General features: G+C 45.0%; 1 protein-coding gene across 8 annotated transcripts in view; it reads right to left on the reverse strand.

Moving 5' to 3' along the window:
* Positions 1 to 3,375: 3,375 nt before the first annotated feature.
* NR6A1 (nuclear receptor subfamily 6 group A member 1) overlaps positions 3,376 to 16,254 on the reverse strand; it is a 245,479-nt gene continuing 232,600 nt past the window's right edge. For 7 of the 8 annotated variants that reach the window (XM_084960881.1, XM_084960300.1, XM_021098706.2 and 4 more), the window contains 3 exons: positions 13,385 to 13,506; positions 7,097 to 7,249; positions 3,376 to 3,752 (listed from right to left, as the gene is read on the reverse strand). In XM_084960881.1, the coding sequence (XP_084817007.1) occupies positions 3,664 to 3,752; positions 7,097 to 7,249; positions 13,385 to 13,506 (364 nt within the window). In that variant the 3' untranslated portion in view covers positions 3,376 to 3,663. 8 annotated transcript variants of the gene reach the window in all.

A 16,254-nucleotide genomic window follows, 5' to 3' on the forward strand; every position in this document is an offset into this window, starting at 1 on the left:
TTTTTTTTTGGTTGTGGTTTTTTCACTTCTAAACAAATCAATAAAGAAAAATTTAAAGTTTAACAAAAGGGCTGGTTTAAAAGACTGGATTTCTTGAAACAACTGCAAAGTTTTAAAAAGCCACAAGGAAAAAAAGACATAGACCAGGGGCCCAGAGCTAGACTTGGAACCACTGCTCAAGTTCCTGCCCTGCTGGGAGGCCCAGAGTCTCTTTACTTTGGCCAACCTTGGACATGGCCTAGATGTTGCCCATCCTGGGTTTGTCTGCCTGTCTCCATCTGTCACATTCCCCAGGGAATTGAGAACAAATTAAGGTAGGAAATGGGCAGTAGAGCCAGGTCACTAGCTCAGAGAGCTCAGGGCATTAAGGACCTGGTGACACACTGGCCATGACAGGATTCTCTTCCCTGAGAAGGGGTGGCAGGGAGAGGCAGGGCAGTGTGGAGTGGGCGACTGCCATGATGCCATGGAGACCCGTCAGTTCCCTCTACCTCTTCTCCTCTGGATCTAGGGAAGAGAACAGAGAGGCTCCTGCCTGCTGCCTTCTATTCCTGGAGGTCGGCCCACCTCATGGACTGGGCCTGGGTATCCTCTGAGCCAGGTGGAGTGCTTTGAGACAGGTTCTGGGGAGCTTCTCCAGACTGAGGGCAAGACCATCAAGCCTTGTGGAAGACTCCAGAAGTCTACAAAGGAGCCAGTGAGCACGAGTTGTGGGTGAGGTTCCAAGATTCCCAACTTTTGTTTTGGGTCAAGAAAACATTCAAAGGGAAAGGAAAGGAAAAGGAAAAGCTTGCATGTTTCAACACAGTACAAGGAGGTAGGGCTTCTCCTTTGCCACACAGTTTTCAGGGTCTTGTTTTTATGGTGGAAAAATTCTCAAAGTGGGTGCTGTTGGTGACAGAGAGAGGACAGAAGAGAGGGGGATTAGAGACAACATGCACAACTTTTTTCTTTCCCACTAGCAAAAAGGCTACCTGTTAACCAAACATTATGGGAAGAAAGGCAGAAAACAAACACACCAAACCTCCCCCCTCCAACCTTTCTCTGTGTCCTTCAAACTGAATTCACAAATACATCTAGTGGCTGACCTAATGTCTCCACACTGCTAGCTATACTCCTACCTTCCTCTCATAATACCTGAGTTTGCGACGCAACACAGTCACTTTACCCTGTTTAAAAAAAGCCCATGTCATAAAAGGACTGGGTGCAGAAGACATTAAAGGCGGTCTACAGGTCAGGCTCCGGCTCGGAACACACGGCCACTTGGCTCAGAGATTCTGCAGGGCTCTCGGCCGATGAATGGGCCCTTTGTTCTGTGGAATCTGCTGCAAACATTTGTAAAAATGGATTTGTACAATGGCAACTTGCAGAACCTTTCCCCCACTCCACAAATTAACAACTTGCTCTGTTTAATGCTGCATTATTAAAGAGACATGTTCCTGCCTCATCAGAGCAATTTCCTTTGATACCCAACACAACCAATAAAATGCTTAATTTAAGAGAAAAGCAATTTAAGAAATAATTTGACTGACGGTGGTCTAGCAAAGAAAGATGCGGCACACAGGAGCCGTCTTGGAGAAGGGGTCTCTGATATGTCTACCCTTCCCCTACCTTGAGGAAAGCAGCTTGGAGTCTGACCTGCAGCCAAAGAATGTGATCCAGTTGGTTAAATAAAATATCAGAGAAACAAAAATATCGTGATTTAGAAATAAACAGACAGACACACACAAATCTTCCCACTGACATGTGAAAACCATTCTGGTTGGAGCTTTTCCTGAGAAACGTGTCTCTTCTTCCTTTACACCCACCCCCCCCCTTTCTCAGAGCAGTTGGGGAAATAGCATCAAGAAGTAGTGCTCTGAGTTTTAGATCCATCAAGGGACAAAGTCATCACTCTGCTGGTACCCGTAACATTTCACCGGAAAGAAAAAATTACAATCTGACCCAGACTACCCAACATGCACGCAGTGTGGTGGCCCTCTGAGTAACTATGCTGAGTTGGGAAGAGAGCAAACGGCCTTTGACTCAACAGGCAAAAGGAGGTGCTGCAGGCCCCTCAAGCCCACCCAGCTAAGGGGTCTGTCTGCTGCACTGGCTCGGGGAGGTACCTGGGTTACACAGGAGCAACTGCTACAGTAAGGCAGAGAAGGGAAAAGCCCCTGAGAGAGTTCCACGACAGAGCTGGTGTGACCGCTGGCCAAAGCAAAGAGGGTAAGGAACACTTCCTGGCACTAGGTGGGCAGGTCGTGAAAGAACAGGGGTCTAGGCCATAGCTGCAGAGGGGGCAGCCAGGCCTTTAGAAAAATGAGGTAGTTTAAAGCCGCCCCTCCCTTCCAGGAGCTTTGGACTCCAGCCCTCCAGGCCTTGGTCAGCCAGTCCGCTGATACTCTACGGAGCAGCTGGGCCGCTCTGGGTCTTGGGCTTCCCATCCTGAGGAAAGCTGGTCTCATTTTCGGAGATGAGGAGAGCCTGGAGTAGAATGCAGGGGGAAAAATTCTGGCCAGCAGACAGGCGAACGGTCCTTCGCACTGTTTGGAAAAGAGACCGCAGTTTTGGATTCAGACCTGGGGGTGGCACTGGAAGGGGTAAAGTGGGGAGAGAAACAGAGACTCCAAAGGAGGAGTGTTTCTTCTATTAGTAGGCTGGCCTTTGTCCCACTACCCTCTGAAGGTAAAAGGAGAATAAACCAGCAGTGGGTGCCAGGATTCAGAGCAGGACATTTTGTTCAGTTGTTTTTTTTTCAAGGGGCCAACAGGAAGTCGAGTTTACAAGGGCGAGAGAGGCAATGAGTTTGAGCAAGGTAAGGAAACTAGGTAGCTGTGAGCCTCAAGGGAGCTGGGAGGCAAGTCCCAAGTATTAGCTTATTGCCAGGACTTTACCTGGACGAAAAGGTGACAGTGGTAGAAATCAGCGGCAATATGGACAGGGGCAAGGGGCACAGAGTGGTGTGAGAACAGAAACCCTTCTCCCTGAGCACCTGTCTGGAAGGAGGACACCTGACTTAGATGTGGTCACTGGGCCCAACACTCTCAACCTTCACGTTTTCCAAAGAAAAGAGACGGTTTGAGCCTCATCTCTTGTCCTCTTCCCTATGTCTCATCCACCTCGCTCAGTAAACCTCCTAACACCACTTTCCCTTTTACGGTGTGCTCTTTTACCTGGCAATTCTGGAGCTAGAAAAAGGCAGTTTGCTCTCTGACAGACAAATACATGAGTCTGCTGAGAACATGTGGAAAAAGTAGGGTTGGTCACACCCCTCCCTTTCCACTGAGGTAGTCATCTTTGTCAACATTACGGAAATAGTCATCTCAGCCCCATCCCACCCTCTCCCCTCAAAATACAAAAGAACTATCTCTAAACAATGACAACACTGTAACATTAAACATCTTCACATTCTGTAAACTGCAAGGAAATGCATCGGCTGCATTCACACAAAAGCATGTGCATCATGTTGAAGGCCATACATTCAACTCTGTCGTGAAATAAATATATAGAAAAATGAGGTTAAAAACAGACAAACAAACAAAAACTCTTCTTGCTATGGAGGCAACCGGCAACGCTGCTCCGCAGCCTCCATCTTGGTCTCTCTGGCTCTTTCTTCCGGAGCCTGTCCTGCCCACCCCAGGTGTTGTGGTCGGCCTGAGGAGGGGTGCTGGGGACAGGTCACTCCTTGCCCACACTTGTCTTGCAGGAATGCAGCACCACCTTAAAGAGGAGGGGCAGCTGCTCCAGGGGTACATTCACCATCTTTCCTGGGAAAAGACGTGAAAAGAAGAGTTAGCTGTGGCTGCTACAAGAAGGGTGTGTCTGCCTCCTCTCGGGCTGGTCACTGCCTTTCAGTGACTCAGGCAAGGTCAGTGCCAGGAGCATCATAAGGGTAAAACAGGCCGGGCTAATATCCTAATAGCCAGATCCATTTTGGTGCCCTAGGGAGTCTAGTAATGGTATAAGCTACAACTATTGCTACTGTCTAAAGAATACTTAACTCTGTGCTAGGTGTTTAAATGCATTATCTCATTTCATTCTCACACTATTTCTATATGACAGTTATTACTTTTTCTTCCATTTTACAGATGAGGAATCTGAAACTGAGAGGTACTCCTCGATGTCCTCTTAGAGTGAAAATACCACGGGAAACTTATTTTCTGGTAGATTCTTTAACTAGCCTTCTATAAAACATTGCTCTTCAGGAGTTCCTGAGGTAGTGCAGTGGGTTAATGATGTGGCTTGTCTCTGTGAAAGCACTGCTTAGTCCTGGGCCCGACACAGCGAGTTAAGGACAGCGTTGCTGCAGCTGTGGCAAAGGTTGTAGCTCCAGCCTGTATTTGAGCCCTGGTCCAGGAACTTCCTTATGCAGGTGTGGCCGAAAAACAAAACATGGCGCTTCGGAATAGAACAATAAGTAAATAAAAGTGTCTAGGAAAAGGGGGTGGTGGTTTATAGGGGCATATAAAGTGAGGAATTCGGGGTTAAAAGAGGTTTCTTTCTCTTTGTTTCTTTTTTTTTGCCCCCACCCATGATATATGGAAGTTCTTGGGCCAGAGACTGAATCTGAGCCGCAGCTGTGACCTATGTTGCAGTTTTGGCAAAGCCAGATCCTTTAGCCCACTGTGTCAGGCCCGGGATAGAATCCATGCCTCTGCAGAGACCTGAGCTGCTGCAGTCAGATTCTTTCTTTCTTTCTATCTATCTATCTATCTATCTATCTTTTCAGAGCTGCACCAGCAGCATAGGCAGGTTCCCAGGCAAGAGGTCCAATCGGAGATGTAGCCGTCGGCCTACACCAGAGCCACAGCAACATAGGATCCAAGTTGTGTCTGTGACCTACACCACAGCTCACGGCAATGCTGGATCCTTAACCCACTGAGCAAGGCCAGGGATCCAACCTGCAACCTCATTGGTTCCTAGTCGGATTCACTTCCGCTGCGCCATGATGGGATCTCCAGCTGCAATCAGGTTCTTAACCCACTGTGCCACCATAGGAACTCCTACAAAAGGTTTCTTTATTGATGGACTTCTTAGAGGGCTCAGTGTGCTAATACACTTTGTGAATCTCTGAGGCTGTGAGTTTTCTCCCTGATAGAATCCTAGAGTCACCTGGAGTTTTTTTTTTTTTAAATGCTGATGACCAGGCTCCATTCCATATGAATTAAGTTAGAATCTCTGGAGGTGCAACCCAAGCACAGACGTTTTTTAAAAAGCTTCCCAAATGATTCAAAGGGCTGCCAAGATTGCCAACACAGCTCTGAGGGGGACAGTGTGGTTAATTACTGACCCCCATTTCATAGAGCACTGATTAATATCTCATTTGGTAGAACATAGTTTTGAAAATGCTGAGACATTAACTATGAAAACACTCCTAAAATTCCAATACTTTAAGTCCAATTCATATCTCTAGACTACTCAGTGGCCCAAAAGTAAATTTTGATTTTTATCAGACTAGGACACAATTTTTCCTTCAAAAATCATATGCTGAATTTTACAGGAACAATCTCAGCTCAGGGATCACATTTCTGAGCTGCCCCTCAGTATGTGCTAGATAACCATAAACAAGAATCCTTACTAATAAATCTTTTACTAAGTAAAGCAACAACAACAAAAGCTAGGATTTTATGTTGAAATGGACCTATTTAAATGTCAAGAAGCTCAGGAGTTCCTGTTGTGGCTAGTATCCTTGAGGACTCAGGTTCAATTCCGGGCCTCACTCAGTGGGTTAAGGATCCGGCGTTGCCGTGAGCTGTGGTGTAGGTGTGCAGACGTGGCTCAGATTCTGCATTGCTGCGGCTGTGGTGTACACTGACAGCTGCGGCTCTGATTCGACCCCTAGCCTGGGAACTTGCATCTACCACAGGTGGGGCCCTAAAAAACCAAAAAAAAAAAAAAAAAAAAAAAGTCAATAAAATTCTTTTGCAAACATAGGATTTTTGAGAATTATTTTCTCTATTTTTTTCTTTTTATGGCCACACCTGCGACATATGGAATTGGAGCTGCAGCTGCCAACCTACGCCACAGCCATAGCAGTGACGGATCCAAGCTATATCTTTGATCTACGCTGCAACCTGAGGTAATGCCAGATCCTTAACCCACTGAGAGAGGCCAGGGATCAAACCTGCATCCTTACGGACACTATGTTGGGTCCTAAACTCGATGAGCCACAATAAGAACTCTGATCTTATTTATTTAAAAAAATGTTTTTTTCTTTTTGGCTGCACCTATGGCATGTGGAAGTTCCTGGGTCAGGGACCCAAGCCGATGCAGTGACAACACCAGATCCTCAATCTGCTGCGCTACAAGAGAACTCCTAGAAGTACGGTCTCTTTTTTCCTTTTCTTTTTTTGGCCGCCTTGCAGCATATGGACTTCCGGGCTAGGGACTGAACTTGCATCCTGGTGCTGCAGAGATGCAACCTATCCTGTTGTACCACAGCAAGAATCTTGTTTTCTTTAAAAAAATTTTTTTTAAATCCTTTTTTCCTTTTTTGGCCATGCTTGCAGCCTGAAGAAGTCCTAGGGACTAAACCTGTGCCACAGCTGTAACCAGAGCCACAGAAGTGCAAACACCAGATCTTTAATCTGCTGAGTCACCAGGGAACTCTGAGAATTATTTTAAAGCCATCACTTTAAATGAATGATCCTCAAAAACCTACAGATAATCCTATGAAATAAAGTTAATTTCAAAAACTGAGATATAGTTAGTTCGCATACCATAAAATCTACCCTTTTAAAGTATATAATTCAGGAAATGAAGTTAATCTGAGAAACTCTGAGCTTGTTTACCCATCTATAGAATGGTCATAATACCGCCAACCATTGGTTTTGCAGACATTGTTCTGAGACCAAATGATATCAGGCCATCAGGCCACAGAGAACCCTGCACATTACAGGAACTTAGGAAATGTTAGATTATTCTCTTCCCTACAAAGAAAAAAACAAACTTCTCATTATAATGCAACTTTTCTGAGGGCACAGTGGTACCTCTTTTATTTACAGCTGGTGATAGGCCTGGCGCTAGTATCCTGAAAACACTGCTTTCCTCATTCCTTTCACAAATTAAGATATGCAAGGAAGGGGTGGAAGCCCAGGACCCAGAATGTTACCTGCAATATAGCGAATCTCAGGTAAGCACATCATGAGGTCAGGAAAACGGTTCGGCTGATGTGTATACTTATATTCAGTGAAATCCTGGCAAATGTACCAATATCGTTTGTTCAACTGTTCCAGCTGCGAGGCACTGGTCAGACCCCTGATATCTGTGAAAAAAACCACACAGGAAATGGGAAGGGCTTTCTAATATGAGAGAAACACCAGCCCATTGAGTATGTGTATCTTTCAATGAAAAGTTATTAAACATTGTCACAACAGGGGACCTTTTCTCTTTCTGACATGCAGAAACAAAGCTTTGGGTAAGGGAAGAGAAAGAAGATTAAAAAGAAAAAAGTTATCAAGGACAATCACCGGACTGAGCCCCTTGAGAGCTAGTTCTGTATCTTTCTCAACTCCATTCCCAGCTCCCAGCACAGGGCTTGGCACAAAAAAGGCACCAGTGGATGCTGAACAAATGACTGAATAATCTACCTTTCCCAATTTATTCTTCACAATATCTTTAAATTTGTCCTTTGCTGGAGCCACTGAGATATCCTGCTGATACCTACACCTTCACACTTGTACATACACTCACACACAGGCTCCTATGTGCTCCTACTTAACACGATTCCACCTGGGCCACTGGTACTCTACTGGGTCACTTCAGGGTTTTTCCTACATACAGGCAAACCTTATATTATTATGCTTTGCTTTACTGCACTTCACATATACCGCGCTTTTTACAAATTCAAGGTTTGTGGCAACTCTGACCAAGTAAGTCTATTGGTGTCATTTTTTTCCAACAGTGTTTGCTCACCTTATGTCTCTGTGTCACATTTTTGCAATTTCTGCAATATTTCAAACCTTTTCATTATTATTATTACATCTGTAACGGTGATCTGTGATCAGTGATCTTTGATGTTACTGCTGTAATTGTTTGGGGGCACCAATATCCATGCCCATAAGACAGTGAATTTAGGAGTGCCCATTGTGGCTCAGTGGTAATGAACCCAACTGTATCCATGAGGATGTGGGTTCAATCCCTGGCCCCACTCAGTGGGTTAAGGATCCAGCACTGCCATGATCTGTGGTGTAGGTCACACATGTGGTTTGGATCTGGCGTTGCTGTGGCTATGGCGTAGGCCGGCAGCTGCAGTTCTTATTCGACCCCAAGCCTGGAAACTTTCATATGCCACAGATGCGGCCCTAAAAAGCAAAAAATAAAAATAAAAAAAGTAAAAAAAAATTGTGAACATAATTGATAAATGTCTGTTCTGACTGTTCCACTGACTGGCTCTTCCCATATCTCCAACCATCTCCTTGGGCCTCCCTATTTCCTGAGACACAACAGTACTGAAATCAGTCCAATTAATAACCCTATAATTGCTTGCAAGTGTCCAAGTAAAAGGAAGATTCATACATCTCTCACTTTAAATCACAAGGTAGAGGAATTCCCTGGTGGCTCAACAGGTTAAGGATCTGGTGTTGGCACTGCTGTGGCTCCTAGCCTGGGAACTTCTGCATGCTATGGGTGCAGCCAAAATCAATCAATCAATAGCTAGAAATGATGAAGCTCAGTGAGGAAGGCATGTCAAAAGCTGAGACAGTGGAGAAAAGGGAACCCTCCTACATCGTTGGTGGGAATGTAAGTTGGTGCAACCACTATGGAAAACAGTACAGAGATTTCTCAGAAAACTAAATACAGAACTACCATATGATCCAGCAATCCCATTCCTGGGCATATATTTAGACAAAACTATAATTCAAAAAGATACACGTACCTCCATGTTCATTGCAGCACTATTTACAATGGCCAAGACATGGAAACAACCAAAATGTCAACAGATAGATGAATGAACTAAGAAGATGAGTTACATATATGCAATAAGTATTACTCAGCCATAAAAAATGAAATAATTCAGCAACATGGATGCAACTAGAGTATCATATTAAGTGAAGTCAGAAAAAGACAAATACCATATGATATCACTTACATATGTAATCTAAAATATGGCAGAAATGAACCTATCTACACAACAGAAAGACTCACAGACATAGAGAAGAGATTTGTGATTGCCAAGGGGGAGGGAGAGGGATGGACTGAGAGTTTAGGGTTGGTAGATACAAACTATTACATTTAGAATGGATAAGCAATGAGATCCTACTGTATGGCACAGGGAACTACAGCCAATCTCTGAGATAGACCATGACAGAAGATGATATAAGAAAAGGTGGAGTTCCCTTGGTGGCGCAGCAGATACGAATCCGATTAGGAACCATGAGGTTGCGGTTCAATCTCTGGCCTCACTCAGTGGGTTAAGGTTCCAGCGTTGCTGTGAGGTGTGGTGTAGGTCACAGACACGGCTTGGATCCTGCATTGTTGTGGCTGTGGTGTAGGCCGGCAACTGTAGCTCTGATTCAACCCCTAGCCTGGGAACCTCCATATGCTGTGAGTGCGGCCCTAAAAAGACCAAAAAAAGAAAAAGAAAAAAGAAGAGGAGTGTGTGTGTGTGTGTGTGTACACACATATATATGACTGGGTCACTTTGCTGTATTGCAGAACTTGGCACAACACTGTAAATCAATTATACTTGAATTTAAAAAAAAAAAAAAAAAAGCTGAGACAGGCTGAAAGCTAGGCCTCTTCAGACTTGGCCAAGTAGTGAATACAAAGGAAAAGTTCTTAATGGAAATTAAGGAGTTCCCGTCGTGGCGCAGTGGTTAACGAATCCGACTAAGAACCATGAGGTTGCGGGTTCGGTCCCTGCCCTTGCTCAGTGGGTTAACGATCCGGCGTTGCCGTGAGCTGTGGTGTAGGTTGCAGACGCGGCTCAGATCCCGAGTTGCTGTGGCTCTGGCATAGGCCGGTGGCTACAGCTCCGATTGGACCCCTAGCCTGGGAACCTCCATATGCCGCGGGAGCGGCCCAAGAAATAGCAACAATAACAACAATAGCAACAACAACAAAAAGACAAAAGACAAAAAAAAAAAAAAAAAGGAAATTAAAAGCACTACTCCAATGAACACACATTCCCTTAAGCCAAAGCCTAATCCAGAGCCAGACTCTAACTCTCTTCAATTCTATGAAGGCTGAGAGAGCTAAGGAAGCTGTAGAAGAAAAGTCTGAAGGTAGCAGAAGCTGGTTCATGAAGTCTAAGGAAAGATGCTATCTCTACAACATAAAAGTACAAGATGAAGCAGCAAGTGCTGATTTAGAACCTGCAACAAACTGTCTAGAAGATCTAGCTAAGATAATTAAAGAAATTGGCGGAGTTCCCGTTGTGCTGCGGCGGAAACGAATCCAACTAGGAACCATGAGGTTGTGGGTTCGATCCCTGGCCTTGCTTAGTGGGTTAAGGATCTGACGTTGCCATGAGCTGTGGTGTAGGTTGCAGATGCGGCTTGGATCCTGCGTTGCTGTGGCTTGGTGTAGGACGGCAGTTGTAGCTCTGATTTGACCCCTAGCATGGGAACTTCCATATGCTGCAAGTGTGGCCCTAAAAAGAAAAAAAAAAAAAAAAAGCGGCTACGCTAATGACAGATTTTCAGTGTAGACACAGCCTTATATTGGAAGAAGACCTGATAGACTTTTCACAGCTAGAGAAGGGAAGCTAGTGTCCGGCTTCAAAGGACAGGCTGATTTTGTTAGGGGCTAATGCAGCTGGTAACTTAAAGCTGAAGTCAATGCTCATTTACCATGCCCCAAATCCTTGGGCCATTAGGAATTATGCTAAATCTACTCCATCTGTGTTCTAATAAATGGAACCACAAAGCCTCGATGACAGCGTATCTGTTCACAACACGGTTTACTAAATATTTTAAGGCCACTCTGGAGATCTATTACTCAGAAAAAAAGACATTTTGAAAATATTAATGCCCACTGACAAAGCACCTGGCCAGCCTAGAGCTTTTGTTTTCAAGCTTGCTAACACAATATCCATTCCGTAGCCCATGGATAAAGGAGTAATTTCAACATTCTGGTCTTACTGTTTAAGAAATACACTTCCTAAGGGTATAACTGCCCACAGGTAATGATTCCTCTAATGAATCTGGGCAAAGTAAACTGAAAACCTTCTGGAAAGGATTGGCCATTCTAGACACCATTAAAAACATTCACGATTCACTGAAAAGGTCAAAATATCAACATTAACAGGATTTTGAGAAGCTGATTTCAGTCCTCATGGATGACACTGAGAGATTCAAAACTTTAGGAGAGGAAGTAACTACAGATGTGGTGGCAATAGCAAGAGAACCAGAATGAGAAGTGAAGCCTGAAGATGTGACTAAACTGCTGCAATCTCATGATAAAATTTTAACAGATGAGGAGTTTCCATCGTGGTGCAGTGGAAACGAATCTGACTAGGAACCATGAGGTTGCGGGTTCTATCCCTGGCCTAGCTGAGTGGGTTAAGGATCCAGTGCTGCCGTGAGCTGTGGTGTAGGTTGCAGATGCAGCTCAGATTTGATGTTGCTGTGGCTGTGGCTGTGGTCGGCAGCTGTAGCTCAGATTAGACCCTTAGGCTGGGTACCTCCATATGCTGCGGATGCATCCCTGAAAAAGCAAAAAACAAGCAAACAGAAAAAACAGATGAGTTGCTTCTTATGGATGAGCAAAGAAAGTGATTTCCTGAGATGGAATCCATTCCTGGTGAAGAAACTGTGAAGAGTGTTGAAATAACAACAAAGGATTTAGAATATTAAATAAACTTAATTGATAAAGCAGCAGCAGTTTGAAAGAACTGACTCCAATTTGGGAAGAAGTTCCACTCTAGGTAAAATATTCAAAGAGCATTTTGCATGCTAAAGAGAAATTGTTCATGAAGGACAAAGTCAACTGATGCAGCACACTTCACTGCTGTCTTATTTTAAGAAACTGCCACAGCCATCCCAACCTTTAGCAACCACCACCCGGATCAGTCAGCTGCTAGCACCGCTGAGGCAAGACCCTTTACCAGCGAAAAGATTATGACTCGCTGAAGGCTTAGGTGATGGTTAGCATTTTTTAGCAATAAAGTTTTCTTTTAGGTAAGCACCCTGCTTTTTAAGACATAATGCTACTGCACACTTAGTAGACAATATATATATATATAGCATACCATAACTTTTACAGGCACTAGGAAACCAAAAAATTTGTGTGACTCACTCTATTGCAATATCCACTGTATTGTGGTAGCCTGGAACCAAACCTGCAGTGTCTTTAAGGTATGCCTGTAGATGCCTCTCTTGTTCTCACGTATTTTATATACACATAAAATATTATATACATATTATTTATATATATAAACACACACCTTCTTTATATGTAGAATATAAACATTCTATATATAAATCTTACCCAGCCTTTGAGGCCCAGCTCTCAGGTAGGTAGTTGTTACTCATCTCCCCCTACCTGAGGCTCAAGCAATGTATGAAGGGCCATTAGAATATACTTCTTGAGGCCAGGAACCTGGGATCTAATTTATTTCAATGTCTTTAATGCTCATAAAGGGCCTAACCTAAGGGAGGCATACAGAACACCAGATACATGCACGAATAGTGCAGAAGCAGGAAGAGGAGGTTTGGTCAGTACTGCGGGAGGAGTGGGCAAAAAGGAGGGGATCAAGAGTCTCTGGACTAGAAAACTGAATACGAGAAGAGGGCACTTTTAATGCCATAGGCAGCAAAATAGCCAGTCTCACTCTGAGACTGGAGCACTCATATGCTACACTGGAAAAAACAGAACACAAATTCTCCTGCATGCCCTGGTTACCAGCAGCTACCAAGTGTCACTATGTGGTTAATACTCCATGTAAATCACATCTACCATTCTTCTAATTAAATTCATGCTTGAAGTGGGTGTGTGAGTTTTTGTGCCCCCCCTCCCCCGCTACTCTACCCTGAAGGAGCCGTCAGAACCACTGCCAAGCCTGTCGCAGAGACCTTATCTCCAATAGTTTCATCAGTCTCTCTGCTCTTCTTCAGTTGCTGGTAAACTTGGTGCATATTTTAAATGACGCATGTACTGTCCTTGGTGTCTGTGCTTAAATGCATTAAAACTGACTAAACAAAGCAATTCTCTTCCTTCCACTATGAGTTATAGAGGCTGTGGCATTTAGGTTTGAAGAAAGAAATCCAAACCATGCCCTGCACTATAGTAGGGCCGGATGATAACAGGACTCCCAAAATTGAACCTATGTGGTGTGACAGATTCTGTATGACAGCCCTGAAGGTAAAGGGGGTAGGGGTGAAACATGAGGGCAGTTATTCACTGCTTCTCGGCACCCCCCGCCCCAAAGTCTCTTCTTCCCACCCCAGCTACTCACCTTGATTTAGGAAGTTAATTGCTTTCATGCAAGCATACTCCTCGTTGCTCACTTTTAGCTGATGGAATTTGTGATACAGGTAGATGAGCCGCTCAATCACCTCCATCCCTTCATCACTAAATCTGGGGAATAGACACAGGTGTTAGTAGGGGGCTCTGATACCAGTGGAAGTAATGGGTGGGAAGACAGAAGTTTCCTACAGTTCCATAAGGCAGCTAAGATAGGAAACAAGTTGAGCTTGGGGGAAATGGAATCCAGAAACATTTGTAAAGAACTGGTGGATCCGTGGTTTGTTTTGAGGTCAAGGCAGCTCACGCAAGCTGCTGTTCTCAAGGTCAGTTGGATCAATCAAATCTAAGTTCAAATCAAGCTCCATCACATAGAAGCTATGAGACCTTGGGAAAGTCCTTTGACCCCTCTAAACTTTGACATCTTCCTCTATTAAATAATAATGCTTGTCTGCTCAGGGTAACGAGAGACAAAGGGAGTCTAGGATGTAAATGTAAAGAAACATGACATAATTAAGATACTGCTGTTGTTGAGATGCAGCTTTCAGGAACAATGGCAGCTGCCATGGCGACTCTATGTGAGCCTCTGCCACAATGAAGAAAAAGCTGCTAGCTGTTATTTGTTTAAGTTCACTGTTTCCAGCAGGATTGAGGCAGTGATACTTCTTATTGGCAGCCCCGACTTCAGCTAGGGAGGAAGGGAGGGAAAAATTAAACGAGCCTCTCTGCTACGCCAGTCTCTGTGCTGAGCACTTTGTGTGTGTCATCTCATTTAACTTAATTTTCTCAGCCTTGCGGCCTAGGTGAGGTTGTAATCCCCCACCATTGTATAGATGAAAAACTGAAATTCAAAGAATAGAGGGGACTGGTCCATAACAGCCAGTTGGTGGCAGAGCCAGAACTTTGAACTTGGGCTAACTCCCTAAGCCTTTGGTTTTCTCAATTATCGGAGGTGGCATCCATTAGCAGAGAAGACTCAACACTAATCATGCTCCTTTTTTTGGATCAGGATTTAATTCCTTGGGGAAAGACCAAGTGTTAGGCAAAGGAACCCCAGGCTAGGGGACTAATACTCTGGGTCTTAGTGGGAATATCTTACACCAGAGATGGAGATACTCCTAAACCAAGGAGGCAAAGGTAGTTCATAAAAGCTGGGGTCAGGCCCAGTGTTTGCTCTTCTAGGAATGGATTGGTCTGTGGCATAAGGAGTGCTCTAGCCAGGTCTTAGATGTAGCTAAGTCACAGAGAGATGTTCAGCCCCAGGGTTGCCCCCTGGTGACATGTTCAGATCTGGGCACTACAGCCCCATGCCAGGCAAGAAGGCCCTATCTGGGTAGGGTCCAGAACTCCTGGAGATGTACTCCTGCTGTCTGGGTCCTACTGCTTTCTTCACTTACTTTGAAGGCTTTTCAAGGGCTTGGCTTCCCCAGCAAGCAGGATATTTTCTCCCCCCTGGAGAAAGCTTGGCTCTTACTAGGGCCAGAGGCACCTGCACTTCTCAAGCACCAGGGGGAGTCGCAGCAGCAGCGGCTTCTTGGAATCCAGAGCTCTAACCTCCTCAAGGCTTAGCTCCCAGTCAGTCAGGCCCCTGATTTGAACTACCATGGCGGATTCCGTTTCTCTCTGCATTTAGCCCAAGGGCTTTGACAACTTTATTAATACTTGCCCAGACTGGTTGATAGACACATTTATATGTAATAACCACTATAATAACTGTATCTACTATTCTACCATTTGTTGAGTGTTTGCTACTCGCCAAGCACTGTGTTAAATATTTTACATATATTATTTCGCTGGATACTCCCGATCCATCCACAAATGGATATTAAAATTCACATGTGGGAACGAAGGCTCAGAGAGGTTATTTACTGTACCCTTATTACATTCTTACATCTTACCCTCCTGATAACCCGTGAGATAAGTAATTATCATCTTCATGTTAGGGATGAGGAAGCCGAAGAGGCGACTTGCCCAAGGTTATAAGTGACTAAAGGAAATAAATGGTGATGGGGCCAAAGTTTGACACCAAGCTTCCTCATTTTACCTGTTGCTTTCTCAGCACCTACACGGCCCATTCCCTGACTGTCTTGTTCCTTACTGGTAACTGGGAAAGGCTACCGCATGCTACCCCAGGGGATACCTCAGGAGGTCTGTGTTCCCAGAGCAGCTCAGCTCAGAGCCCAACCCAGAGTGGGTGCTGGATTTGCTGCAGTGCATACAACTGCCCCTCAGCTGCCTCCAAGATGCTCAGACTTGCAGGAGGCAGTGTGACTAGGAGTGAAGATCACACCTGATCACAGTACTCTGTGGGCTACTTCTGTTCTTGAGAGGCAAGAGGTCTTCACTGAAAATGCCCATTAGTATCTGCTTGGAGGGGTCGGACGGAGATGGAATGGTGTAGGGCATAAAAAAGGAGGATGCGAGTAGAGCAGCAGTGTCAGCAACTGTCTGGTGGCTGAGCAGTGTAGCAAGCAAAGATAACGCTCTCTCCCTTCATCGGTGACCTCCTGCCCTGAGCGCTCACTCTGGCACTGCAGAACCTGCAGGTGTGTGGCTACCAGCCAGACCCCTAGACAGCAATGCCAAACCTATTCCTACTGGAGGCTTGACCCAAGGGACACAAAGGCACTCCCACATGCCTGGCTTGAGCATATGACCCAGATCTGCTCTTTCTTTTGGGGGAGAGCACATACTCTCTTTCCTAAGTCCCCTAGGATAGGCAACCATCATGGACCCCTGGTAGTTGTGGGGGACTGGCAGCCAGCCCAGCAGCCCCCACTCAGTCTCCACAGCCTGACTGTAAAGCTTTCCTCCACACCCCGCATCCCACCCCTTGATAAACAAATTGTTCTCTGTTCCATG

This window comes from Sus scrofa, chromosome 1, assembly GCF_054392235.1.
Source record: "Sus scrofa isolate SSC_HxYL_T2T_F1_AM1 chromosome 1, Sscrofa_HxYL_maternal_Yorkshire_Landrace_v2.0, whole genome shotgun sequence".
NCBI classification, from domain to species: Eukaryota; Metazoa; Chordata; class Mammalia; order Artiodactyla; family Suidae; genus Sus; species Sus scrofa.